The 14,116-nt window shown below is 46.2% G+C and overlaps 1 protein-coding gene across 12 annotated transcripts in view; it reads left to right on the top strand.

Moving 5' to 3' along the window:
* The window catches only part of LOC127568548 (collagen alpha-1(XVIII) chain-like), a 308,942-nt gene that overhangs the window by 149,415 nt on the left and 145,411 nt on the right, over positions 1-14,116 (top strand). For 8 of the 12 annotated variants that reach the window (XM_052012510.1, XM_052012450.1, XM_052012466.1 and 5 more), the window contains one exon: positions 3,581-4,122. The exons of the other annotated variants lie outside the window; for them this stretch is intronic. In XM_052012510.1, coding sequence (XP_051868470.1) covers positions 3,581-4,122 — 542 coding nt within the window. The remainder of the gene's footprint in view (positions 1-3,580; positions 4,123-14,116) is intronic. 12 annotated transcript variants of the gene reach the window in all.

Here is a 14,116-nt window from a genome sequence, read left to right as displayed (position 1 = left end):
AGTACATCAGACTTTTGAACTTCAGAGACTGTTTAGCTGTTGATTACTTGAATTATCTTATTTTTTTAAACATTATGAGTGTGATTCATTCTGTTTATCTCTCCGCTCAATGAATTCGCTTGTGTTCTGTGTTCTAGACTGGTGGAGCAGCGGGAGTGAGAAAGGCAGCAGGGGTGTGCGTGTGTGGGTACGAGTGCACATATATGTGTGGGTGCACGTGCATATATATGTGTGGGTGCACGCATGCAGGGGTTTGTATGTGTGTGCATGCACGTGTGTGTGTGTGTGTGTGTGTGTTCATGTATGCAATGGACTCCCTGATGGAGAAGTGGGTGGAAAACTTGGTCATTTAGTAAACGGTTGGATACCACAGTGGAGAGACCACAGAGAGGTCTTCCAGGAAGGATAAAACTGGTTAAACAACATTTCTTTTCCTAATTACCCAGTGATGTTCAGCCTGAGGTGGAGTGAGGAAAGCGGGTGGTGTGGAAAAAGCTTTCTTCTGTCCTAACTCTGCTCAGGTTCTGACCTTCCACATTGGATGTGCAGGCCAGGTCAGCAGGAGCTTCTGAACACAGACCACTGTGGATGGTGGCATGGAGTGTCATATTGCTGTACTGGGACACATATATGGCTGAGGCAGTAAAGTCCCAACAGTGGTTGGAGTTGGGATCTAACGGTATTGGGGTTGGGATCTAACGGTATTGGAGTTGGGATCTAACGGTATTGGGGTTGGGATCTAACGGTATTGGAGTTGGGATCTAACGGTATTGGGATTGGGATCTAACGGTATTCTCTCTATGTTACTGCCTAGGCTGATAAGGTCCAAAAACGGTCACTGCACCATTTGCTCTCCTCTCTCTCTGTCTCTCTGTCTCTGTCTGTCTGTCTTTCTCACACACACACATTCTCTCTCCCCCCTCTCTCTCTCTCTATCTCTCTCTATCTCTCTCTCTGTCTCTCTCAATCTCTCACTCTCTCTCACACACAAATTCTCTCTGTTTCTCTCTCTCTGTCTCTTTCTCTCTGTTTGTCTGTCTGCCTGTCTATTTCTCCCTCTCCCTCTCTCTCTCTCTCTCTCTCACACACACACACACACACACACACACACACACACACACACACACACACACACACATACACACCTTCTTTGTCTCTCTGCCTGTCTGTCTGTCCCTCTCTCAGATGTGAAAGATCTTGTGGTATTGTTTGAAAGAGGGCTTGATCCTCCTCCCAATGAACCAAAGCACATTTATTGGATCTTGGATCTGGTTGATGTTTGTGGGATCATGTTGTGTACAAATTGGTTGTTGCATTTCCTTCATAACAACAGAGCAAAGAAACAAAATCAGAGTTCTATCGAGCTTCTGAAAAAGATGCTAATTCTTTCTACCTCTCAGATGCACAAGATAGAGAGTGCATGCAACAGAGCAGGTCCGTTTTCACATTTTATAGAATCATAGAGGGATCCAGCACAGAAACAGGCCCTTCGACCCAACAAGACCATGCCGACCACCCATGCCCCATTGACATTAATCCCATTGAACTCTCTCCACATTCCCCTCAAGGTGGCCCAGATTCTAACACTCTCTTCCATACGAGGGGCAATTTACAGTGGCCAATTAACCTACTGACCCACACGTCTTTGGGATGTTGGAGGAAACTCACACAGTCACAGGGAGAATGCGCAAACACCACACAGACAGCACCCGAGGTCAGGATCGAACTCGGGTCTCTGGCACTTTGAGGCAGCTGCTCTACCAGCTGTGCCACTGTGTCATCCATTGTGCGAGGATATCATAGCTGGGAATATCACAGGACGGGTGAACCAGTTGAAAAAATTTTAAAATTTAAAAATTTTATTTACAACGTGGTAACAGGCCCTTCCGGTTTGCGCCGTCCATTTTAAACCCCCAAACTGACCTACCTGTATGTCTTTGAAATGTGGGAGGAAACCGGAGCACCCGGAGGAAACCCACGCAGACATGGGAGAACGTACAAACTCCTTACAGACAGCAACGGGAATCAAACCCCAATCGCTGGTGCTGTAATAGTGTTGCGTTAACTGCTACGCTACCGTGCCACCCAGTTGATGCAGTGGTGAGCACACGGTCCTCTCACTCCCAACGACTGACGTGAATCTAGCCATGACTGACAGGAGAAGCCTCCGCCATGAGCAATGTATTTGAGCAGACTTAGGCCAGGCCTCAGTGCGCACGGGTCCTCGGCACAGGAGTCGGGAGAGAAGTCTTTGCTGGAGATGTGGTGGCCAAAATTCGCCTGACAGGAGGAGATTTGAGTGAGCTAGTGGCACACAGCTGGGCAGTGGAGGAGGGGCACTCGCCTTGCCCTGTGTCAGAAGCCACAGAGAGCTGCAGGAAGGATTGTGATCACAGGCACACAGGATGCTGTCTGCAACTTTGGCTGGAGCCATCTTGGGGCTGGGAGCCTAATTAATAAGTTAGGGAGAAGACAGTGTCTTGGTGGGACTTTGGAAAGGAAAGGTGGGCCTAATAGCCTGTAGGAGCAGAGGGAGTGAGGAATTATTCTTGGATGTGATAATGACAGCAGCTGCGTAGAAGAGCTAGAGTACCTGAGCAATGGACTCGGGTATAAGGGGAAAGCGTGTTGGGGTGGGTCACCAGTTTAGGGGGGAATGAAGTTCTCCAATATTTTGCAGTGCTAATTATGGGTAAAATACTTTCTTATTAAACCATTTCACTTTTATAATTGGTTTATAATATGACATAATTAATTGAGTTTGGGTGGTGAATGAGAAACTTATAGAGCTTTTGTGTTTGTGTATGTGGGAGAGAAAAAATGAGCTAGATAGATGAGTGGAATCCTGTATGGGCATTGGAGTTTGAAATTAGGTCTGTTTTCCTTGGAGCTCTGTCATTGTACCTCATTTGGGGCTACATGCTGTGCATTGAACACAAGAAAACAGGAGCAGGGGTAGGCCACCAGGCCCCTCAAGCCTGCCCTGCCATTCAATATGGTCATGGCTGACCTACCCAGGCCTCAACTCCTTCTCCTCACCAGATCCCCATTGTTCTCAATCCCTTGATCTTTCAAACAATTATCTACCTCCAAATATTTCTAATGATCCAGCTCCACAACTCTCTGGGGCAGAGAATTTCAGAGATTCACCACCTTCTGCAAGAAGAAATTTCTATGTGCCTCGGTTTTAAGTGATTGGTGCAGAAATGACTGGCTTTTCAGACGGGATGGGTGCGAATGTGCATGATTGTTAGTCTCCATGTCTCAAGGTTCATGATTAGGAAACTTGCTTGAGGCTCCTGCTACTTCTCACTGTTCAGGAACCTCTGATGTAAAGTATGTTGGTGAGTGCATTGACACAAGTAGGGACTGTCCTCTCTTGCCAATAACCATCCACTACTGCTGTTCACCACAAGGAGACCAAGTGAGTGCTGGCATCCATGAGAGATAGTATTCCAATAGGGTTAACAAAGGAGGGCAGGGAGTCAGTGTTAAGAAAACTGGATTGCCTTGGGTCTTGGTGGTTTGGTGTTCTTTGATTAGTAAATCCAGATTCTTTCCTATTTTTGTTCCTCTGTAGATGACGACCACTCTGTGTCTCTGCTCCAGTTGATAGGAGACCCTCCTCCTCAACAGATAACTGTGATGTATGATTCTGACCTGAACCCAGCCTACAAGTTTGGGCCAGATGTGAACACTGGGCAACAGGCCAGAGCCCACTTCCAAAACCCCTTCTTCCGCGACTTCTCGCTCCTCTTCACGATAAAGCCGACGTCCACCAAGAGTGGTGTCCTCTTTGCTATCACGGACGCCAAGCAGACCATCATCTACGTTGGAGTTAAGCTCTCAGAGGTCGAGAACGGACACCAGAGAATCATTTTCTATTACACTGAGCCTGGATCACAACAGTCCTACGAGGCAGCCACTTTCTGGGTGGAGCAGCTGACCAACAAGTGGACCAAGTTCGCCATAAGCGTGGAAGATGACATGGTCTCCCTCTACAAGGACTGCAAGGCACACGGGCACACCCAATTTGAAAGGTCACCGGACGAAATGGAGATCGATGACTCCTCCGGCGTCTTTGTTGCCTTGGCTGGTGGTGCAGATCCCGATAAGTTTTTGGTAAGAATTCACTGCTGTGTAAGAGTGCTGTGTGCAATGTGGCAGAGGATTTAGAGCACAGGTTAGGCTGTTTGGCCCACTACATCTGTGCTGATATTTAAAATGCAAACCAGAAAATGCTGTAAACTCTCAGCAGGTCAGGCAGCATCTGTGGAGAGAGAAACAGTCAATGTTTCAGGGTGAAGATCCTTCATCTAAACGGGGAAAGAAACATGGGCTATAAGAAGAGGTTGGACAAACTTGTGTTGTTTTCCCTGGAGCAGTAGGCTGAGGGGAAGCCTGATAGAAGTTTATAGGATTATGAGAGGCATAGACAGAGCCCGTATCTTTCTCCCAGGGTCAAAATGTTTAACACTAGAGTGCATGCATTTAAGGTGGGAGGGAGTAAGTTCAAAGGAGACAAACTTTTTACACATAGAGTGTTGGGTGCCTGGAATGTGCTGCCAGGAATGGTGGTGGAGGCAAGTACAACAGAGGCATTTAGAGGCTCTTAGATAGGTACATGAATGTGCAGAGAATGGAGGGATATGGACCTTGTGTGCGAAGAAGAGATTAGTTTAGTTAGGTGCTTAATTACTAGTTTAATTAGTTCGGCAGAACATTGTGGGCTGAGGGGCCTGTTCCTGTGCTGTACTGTTCTACGTTCTTAATTTTTAAATTTTTAAAGAATTTTATTTACAGCGTGGTAACAGGCCCTTCCGGCCCAACGAGTCCGCACCGCCCATTTTAAACCCAAATTGACCTACCCGTATGTCTTTGCAATGTGGGAGGAAACCAGAGCACCCAGAGGAAACCCACGCAGACACGGGAGAACGTACAAACTCCTTACAGACAGCGACGGGAATCGAACCCCGATCGCTAGCGCTGTAATAACATCGCGCTAACTGCTACGCTACTGTGCCACCCACATTCTAAACAAGTTAGTTTTCAGTCACAGAGAAGGTGGCAAAGGGATATGTAGAATAAAGGGAACATCTCTGATAAGGTGAGACCAAATGAGTTAATGTGTCAGTAGAGGTGGTAGTTAGGATCAGATAATGCTTCTTTGTCTGTGCAATGTGTTGCTAAAGGTGTGGAGTTTGCACATTCTCCCTGTGACTGGCTGGCTTTCCCCAAGGTGCCCCAGTTTCCTCCCACATGCCAAATTCATGTGGGTTGGTAGGTTAATTGGCCGCTCTAGGTTACTCCTGATGTAGGTGGGTGGGTGGAGAATTTGAAGGGAGCCGATAGGCATGTGAGAGAGAACAGGATTCGGGGAATTAAATGGGGGAATGGGACTGAAGTATGCCTCCTTTGAGCCAGCATAAACTCAATGGTCTGAATGCCTCCCTACGTTATGGCTTAGCAGCAGCAGAGATTTATTTTCCAATTAGTTCTACCTAATTTAAAGCAGAAAATTCTGCCTCAGCTCCACACACTGCTTCTTGCTCTGCACCCTCCATGGTGATAATGACACAAACTAACGGGGGACCACGAATAGGCCATGCATCCATTTCATGGCTTATATGCACCTAAATTCTATTTACCCCCCTAATAAATATCCAACACTCAGTTCTGAAATCACATCCCTGTAAAGCTGCAATGTTGAGGGAGAGACTTTCAGATTTCTGGTTCCCTTTCAGTGAAGAGGTTTCCCTTAAATGCCTGTCACTGTAATTACTCCATATGGCAGTGAGTTCCACCCTCTCCACAGCCTGTGGGTAAACTGGTCCCTCATCAATAGCCCATTGTAATCATCGAAGCAATTTTCCGTCAATAAATTTTCCACAAGTCATAGAAAGGTGCAGCACGGAAACAGGCCCTTCGGCCCCCCACGTCCGTTCCGACCATCAACCACCCATTTACACTATTCCTACACTAATCCCATTTTATTCTGCCCATATTCCTGTGAACTCCCCCCAGATTCTACCACTCACCTACACACTTGGGACAATCTACAGCGGCCAATTAACCTACCAACCTGCACGTTTTTGGGATGTGGGAGGAAACCAGAGCACCCACGCAGTCACAGGGAGAATGTGCAAACTCTACACAGACAGCACCTGAGGTCAGGAACCTGAGTCTCTGGAGCTGTGAGGCAGCGGCTCTATTCACTGTGTCACTGTGCCTCTTCTCCACATTTGCCGTTACCAAAACCCTTCATAACTTTAGAGACCTCTGTTAGAGGTCACCTCTTTCCCAGAAACAAGAGCTCCTTTTATAGCCCATTAAAGAATTCAAAGTAAGACTGCCTCAGATGGATCACAGTTAGCTAACGGCACTTTATAGACCGTTGAGTGATCAGACTATGATGTGGTCGTGGTTGTCATATTTCATTGGTTCACGGATGAACCAAGTTACAGATGTATTCCTTTGGCGTGTAATTGGGGCTGTGACTAAATTTACTGCAGAAGAGCTCAAGTTACCCCTGATAGGGGCACCTTTGTCTTCCTCTTGCTGGGACAGTGTGAAGATAGTAACAAAGAATGTTTGACAGCAATATTTTTCAGATAAGTAGCTGGTGGGAAAAAAACAACTGTTTCTCTGTTTTGGAATGCGCACCAATTTACACAGTAGAAAGACTTGCATTTAAATAGCAGTCTTCACGACTGAAGGACTTCCTAAAGCACTTTACAATCAATTATGCACTTTTGAAGAACAGTTACTGTTGTAATTTGGGAAAACATTTGCACAGTGCAAGTCCCCAAAGGAGTAGGCCACTCAGCCCCTCAGGCCTGTGCCATCATTTAATTACATGACTGATCTGACTGTAACCTTAACTCCAGATTCACATTGATCTCAAGTAAACTTTCACCTCCTTGCTTATCAAGTACCCATTTTTCTTTGCCTTAAAATGGGTTGCTCCTTATTTTTTTAAACAGTGGCCCCAAGTTCCAGATTCTCCCACACATTCTCTCCACATCCACCCTGTCAAGACCCCTCAGATATCAGATGCTTCAATCTCTCTTGCCTAAACCCTAGGGGGATATAAGCCTTCCAGGTATTCGTTGACTAAATCTTTTGTGATCTCTTTCCAATGTATTAAAATCCTTCCTTAAATAAGGATACCAATATTGTACGGAATGCTCCTAAAGTGGTCTCACCAATATAACAGGGTAGGAGATGCAACAAGGTATATGGTACAGGGCAAGTTGGTTGGTGGCGGAGGGAAGCATCAAAATAAAGGAGATCTTGATTCTCTCCATTTGAGCCGGGTAAAGCCAGTGAAACATTGTTAAAATGTGCCATGTGTGCTTGTTATTGAAACTACTGCAAGACAAAGGGAGATAATGTGAAATGGGAAATCTAGAACATACCTAGAATATAGAACAGTACAGCACGGGACAGGCAATTCGGCCCATGATGTTGTGCCACTCTTGATGCCAATTTATACTAGAAGTCCTCTTCCTGTGTATCATCCATATCCCTCCCTTTCATATTCACGTGTCTATCAAAAAGCCTCTTAAACTCCACCAAACTGCCTGCTTCCACTATTGCCCCTGGTAACCTATTCCAGGAACCTACCACTCTCTGTGTAAAAAACTTGCCCCCCACATCGCCTTTATACTTTCCCCATCAAACCTTAAAAGCATGTCTTCTGGTACTCGACATTTCTACTCTGGGGAGAAGATTCTGACTGTCTACCCTATCTACACCTCTCATAATTTTAAAAACCTCCATCAGGTGTCCTTTCAGCCTCCAACGCTCTAGGAAGGACAACCCAAGTTTGTTCAACCTTTCCTTATAGCTCATACTCTCTAATCCAGACAGCACCCTGTTAAACCTCTTCTTCACCCTCTCCACAGTCTCCACGTCCTTCCTATAATGGGGCGACCAGAACTGCACACAATACTCCAAGTGTGGTCAGACTAAAGTTTTTATATAGCTGCAGCATGACTTCCTTACTCTTATACTCAACACCCCAACCAATGAAGGCAAGCATGCCATACACCTTCTTTACCACCTTATCCACTTGCGTAACCGCTTTCAGTGAACTATGGACCTGGACCCCAAGATCCCTCTGTACTTCAAGGCTATTAAGGGGCCTACCATTAAATGTATACTTTCTCCTTTCATTTGACCTCCCATTTCCCAAAACTGGGTCCAGTATGTTCTCTCCTCTAGTTGGACTCTCCACATACTGTTTCAAGAACCCCTCTTGGATGCACTGAAGAAATCCTGCCCCATCTAAGCCTCTTGTATTAAGGAAGTTCCAGTCAATACCGGGGAAGTTAAAGTTCCCCACTGTGACAACCCTGTTGTTTCTGCACCTTTCCGTAATCTGTCCACATATCTGCTCCTCCACCTCTTGGTAGCTACTGGGGGGCCTGCAGTATAATCCCATCAGTGTAATTGCACCTTTCTTATTTCTGAGCTCCACCCAAATTGCCTCTGTGGATGAGCCCTCCAGTGTGTGCTCTCTGAGCATTGATGTGACATTCTCCCTTATCAGTAGTGCAACCCCTCCGCCTCTCTTACCCCCCTCTTTAGCATACCTAAGACAATGAAACCCAGGAACGTTGAGCTGCCAGTCCTGTCCCTCAAGCAACCCGGTCTCTGTAATGGCAACAACATTGTAATTCCACGTACAGATCTGAGAGCAGGAAAGGAAATCACCAGAGGCTTTCAGTCCCCAAACCCTGACTTCATTGATGCTGAGGTGGGTGGAAGGAAAATGGCCCTTCTTTTATTGTCATAGAGAGATACAGCACGGAAACAGGCCCTTCGGCCCACTGAGTCTGCACTGACCATCAGCCACCCATTGACATCAATCCCATTTTATTCTCCCACATTCTCATTCTACCACTCCTCTTTGGGATGTGGGAGGAAACTCATGTGGTCACAGGGAGAATGAGCAAACTCCACACAGACTGAACCTGAGTTCAGGATCAAACCTGGGTCTCTGGCGCAGTGAGGCAGCAGCTCTACCAGGAGCACCACTGTGCCTCCCCAGCAGAGCCATCCAATCCATACACCACCAACTAATGGGAAATCGAGCCAGTTTAACTGCAAAAGAAAAAAATGACTAATTGTCAATGTTGTTGACCACATGATCTCAATCCTCAGAACTTTAACCCTTTTCTTATCTTTGCTGTTGAATTGATAAAACACAAGGCAGTATATGTGTTTTGATTGTTCAGTGCTTTACTTCCTTGGAGGTGGTGCTTAAGTAAGTATACACAATGGAAGTAAATTTGCTTTTTTTGTGCAGAGCTGTTTTTACTGAGATTAGTGCATACGCCTAAAGTGGTGTTGCCAAGGTCACGCCTTTGGCTAATCTGCTGTTTCTATTGGACCACACTGATGTCGCTGCAGTTAAACTGGGGTAAAGGCTCAGACAGAAGCCTTATTCCCAGTTCCACTGATTCCACTGATGGCAGATGGAACCTTTTCAAAGAATGCATTATGTCTCAGACATTGACATCATCTCCCCAGCTTATAAAGCTTAAATCCAACCGCGGAACAATGTAAACTTTCATATTAACACCCAATATGACTTCCTGTAGCATAACAGTTCAAGTTTCCTCAGGCTCCATTTCAAGTGGTGCCGTTAACTGCTTGTATTCGAAGAATGCCTTAAAACATTCAGTAGGTATTACTGTGGCTGAATTTTCCCTGCCCCACAGAACACTTTATAAAGGTCAATCCTCCTGCTGCTTGTTTGGAGATGTCTTGTGTGTGAGGGTTGTTGGTGGTCAGTCACAGGAATGTGTCAAGAGAAAAATCTCCAGCCTTTCATGGTAAATGGGAGAGGCTGAAGTCCACCACTGAAGTCTTCAGGGACTGAGGTTCACCACATCCCTGCGCAATGAAGTACATCAGGGAAGGGATGGAAGCCCTTGCCAATTAAATCCAAGAATGGTGATTAAAAAGAGCCAAGCCTATGACAAGGGCTACCTTATCTGCATTCAGTGTAGTTGTTCTCCATGGATCAGTGAGTGACACATGAGATAGACACATCAGTGAGATAGACACATGAATGATAGAGAAATGGAGGGCTATGTGGGGGTGGGGGGGAGGTTAGATAGATCTTAGAGCAGGATAAAATGTCGGTGCAACATTGTGGGCCAAAGGCCCTGTAATGTGCTGTAGTGTTCTAGGTTCTATTTATTGGTATTGGTATTGGTTTATCATTGTCACTTGTACCGAGGTACAGTGAAAAGCTTGTCTTGCAAGCCGATCGAACAGGTCAATTCATTACACAGTGCAGTTACATTGAGTTAGTACAGAGTGCATTGATGTAGTACAGGTAAAAACAGTAACAGTACAGAGTAAAGTGTCACAGCTACAGAGAAAGTGCAGTGCAATAAGGTGCAAGGTCACAACAAGGTAGATCGTGAGGTCATAGTCCATCTCATTGTATAAGGGAACTGTTCAATAGTCTTATCACAGTGGGGTAGAAGCTGTCCTTAAGTCTGGTGGTACGTGCCCTCAGGCACCTGTATCTTCTACCTGATGGAAGAGGAGAGAAGAGAGAATGTCCCGGGTGGGTGGGGTCTTTGATTATGCTGGTTGCTTCACCAAGACAACGAGAGGTAAAGACAGAGTCCAAGGAGGGGAGGCGGGTGTCCACGATGCGCTCTCTGCAGTTTCTTGCGGTCCTGGGCAGAGCAGTTGCTGTACCAAACCGTGATACATCCAGATAGGATGCTTTCTATGGTGCATCGGTAAAAGTTGGTGAAAGTCAAAGGGGTCAAACCAAATTTCTTTAGCCTCCTGAGGAAGTAGAGGCGCTGGTGAGCTTTCTTGGCCATGACATCTACGTGATTTGACCAGGACAGGCTGTTGGTAATGTTCACTTCCAGGAACTTGAAGCTGTCAACCCTCTCGACCTCAGCACCATTGATGTAGACAGGTGCATATACACCACCCCCTTTCCTGAAGTCAATGACCAGCTCTTTTGTTAACATTGAGAGAAAGGTTGTTGTCATGACACTATTCCACTAAGCTCTCTATCTCCTTCCTGTACTCTGACTCATCGCTGTTTGAGATACGGCCTACAACGGTGGTATCATCTGCAAACTTGTAGATGGAGTTAGAGCAGAATCTGGCCACACAGTCATGAGTGTATAGGGAGTAGAGTAGAGGGCTGAGGACACAGCCTTGTGGGGCACCACTGTTGAGAATAATCATGCCGGAGGTATTGCTGCCTATCCTCACTGATTGCGGTCTGTTTGTTAGAAAGTCAAGGATTCAGTTACAGAGGGAGGTGTTGAGCCCTAGGTCTTGGAGATTGGTGACAAGCTTGCTTGGGATTATTGTATTGAAGGCAGAGCTGTAGTCAATGAACGGTAGTCTAAAGTAGGTGTCTAATCACATCCAGCAATGCCTCACATTTAAATGTATCAAAGTTTTATTCAAACCCTCAAGGCTCACCTCTCACTCAGGGCCTCCTGAAGCCCTCCTTCAGGACCTCCTGAAACCCTTGCTCAAGGCCTCCTTAAACCCGTGCTCAGGACCTCCTGAAACCCTCACTCAGGGCCTCCTGAAACCCTTGCTCAAGGCCTCCTTAAACCCGTGCTCAGGACCTCCTGAAACCCTCACTCAGGGCCTCCTGAAACCCTTGTTCAAGGCCTCCTTAAACCCTCGCTCAGGGCCTCCTGAAACCCTTGCTCAGAGCCTCTGGAAGCCCTAATTCAGGCCTCTGATTCATCCCCAGTTTCCTTCACCCCACCACAGGCAGCTGCGTCTTCAGTGTGGGAAAACCTCTTCACCTTTAGTAAAGTGCTCCATAAGAGCTTTGGCTTTGGATTCCCTCTGCTAATTTCTCCTGATGTGACTTGGTCCAAAATGCTCCCACGGGGCACCCTGTAGCTTTTTAGTACATTAAAGGCACTTCCAAATGCAGGCTGTTGATGCTGTTGAACCGTAAACTAACATTTCTCCCTTGCATGCTGAAAGACCTGATTTGGATTTCCAGTGGCTTCTTACAGTCCATATTGGATATCCCACTGCCGATAGAACCGTACAGCGTGGAAACAGGCTCTTTAGCCCCTCCGGTCTCCACAGACCATCAACCACCCATTTACGCTAATCCCATTTTATTCTCCCCGCATTCCCATCAACTCCTCCCCAGATTCAACCCCTCACCCACACACTAACGGCAATTTACAGTGACCAATTACCTTACAACCCACATGTATTCCAGATGTGGGAGGAAACCAGAGCACCCAGAGGAAACCCACACGGTCACAGGCAGAATGTAAAACTCTTCACAGACAGTACCTGAGGTCACGATTGAACCCGTGTCTCTGGAGCTATGAGGCAGTGGCTCTACCGGCTGAACCACTGTGTCATCCTAGAATGTGTCAACCGCTCACAGATAGCCGTGGAGGTCAGAATCGATCCTGAGTCGCTGGAGCTTTGAGACTTCACCAACTGCTGTCACATTCATTAAAGGTTTTGCCAATGTCTCTTTCAGGAATCATAACTTGGGAACGTCAGTTGTAGGATGACAGAGAGTCAGTGTGGACAGCTCACGGGAACCTGTTCTGTGCCTGACCTCAATATTCACATGACCATTTCAGCCTTAGATGGAGAGAAACCACATCTTCAGACAAAATTACTGTGTGAAGATCCATTCAGTAAGACAATTGTCAGTACTGTTAACAATCAAGAGTGCAGTGGATTGCACGCAGTAACAAGGCACCATGCACAAAAGTTGGGTATTACCCCCATCCTTTGGTGAACAGAAACACCATGTGCTGAAATAATTTATCCTTCTCCTTTGCCCTTGCTCTGCTCTTTCAGGCAGTTCCTTATAAATCCCCCCATCCAATCCCATGATTTCAACCGATCAGTGATGCCATACCCCATAACTCACCTGTTTTCGCCTTGTTCCTTCTCTGCCTCTCTCCAGCACGGAGAATTAAACAAAAACTAGCAGCAGTGAGTCAGTTAAGAACCACAATCCAGTCACACTAATTATTTGCCTACAGAACTGCCTCATCTGAGGACAGAACATGCAAGAACGTCTGAGCCAGTGTGGAATGATTCCAGCAGCAACTAAGAGGGCCAAAGAGCTATGTAAAACAGCAAGTTGTATAAGCTTCACTTGTGTGTATATATTAGTTATTCCAGTCAAAACCAAGTGGAGTTTCTTCTCCCTACCCCCACCGTCCTGACCCATGTGATTGTTGGAGTATTCTATCAGCTGACAACCACTAATTTCTTCCCATTCATTTTTCTTTGAATGCAACCCCATTATGACAGCAAATTGAATTTGCTCACATCTAAACACAGCTGTTTTGGAGGTCCGGGTTCTTTGCTAGTGTTCCAAAGAATGAATACTTCTGGAGAGTCGATGGTCGGAGAGCTGTCTGCAGGCGAGAGACAGGAAGGTGACATCTGAACAAAGGACAAAGAGGCAGGAGAGAGTGGGAGCATTCATTCCACACTCTGTTCTTCTGGGACAACAGCCATGACTTGACTGTTGCGTAGGAGTCGGGACACCCTGATTGATTGTAACATATAACAGCCGTAAATCTCAAACTCTTGCATTGAAATATATTTTGCAGACGAAGTGCAGAAGAACATGGACCTTGTGGGTTTTTTTTATTAATGTTGAAACTCAATCGTGGTATACTTGTGTTATTTCTGTCCCCAGTATGTTTTTTAAATTGAATCAATTTCCCTTTTAACATTGAGGTAAAGAGGTTCTAGCATTACACCATTGTATTGCCATATTGGGTAGCGCCCCATTTAGTGGTTCCCTAACCCATCCTGAGATATACAGCTGGCCTTCCTGTCGTTATGCCGTCCCACATTGAAGTGTGTACAGTCAAATGCACAAGATGTCACAACTGGCGATTGCATCACTGAGTGACACCACTGTATGGTTCGTAGCCTGAGAGAGTTGAAAGTTCAATCCCAACCTCTGGTGCTGTCTGTGTGGAGTTTGCACGTTCTCCATGTGACCACATGGGCTCTGCCCCGCCCCCTGCCCTGAGTGCATCGGTTTTCCCCCACTTACTCGTTAGTGTAGGTCATTGCCAGAAGGATCAAAGGGGAGTTG

Source organism: Pristis pectinata, chromosome 1, assembly GCF_009764475.1.
Source record: "Pristis pectinata isolate sPriPec2 chromosome 1, sPriPec2.1.pri, whole genome shotgun sequence".
Lineage (NCBI taxonomy): Eukaryota > Metazoa > Chordata > Chondrichthyes > Rhinopristiformes > Pristidae > Pristis > Pristis pectinata.
This window is presented reverse-complemented; position numbering and strand designations above follow the sequence as displayed.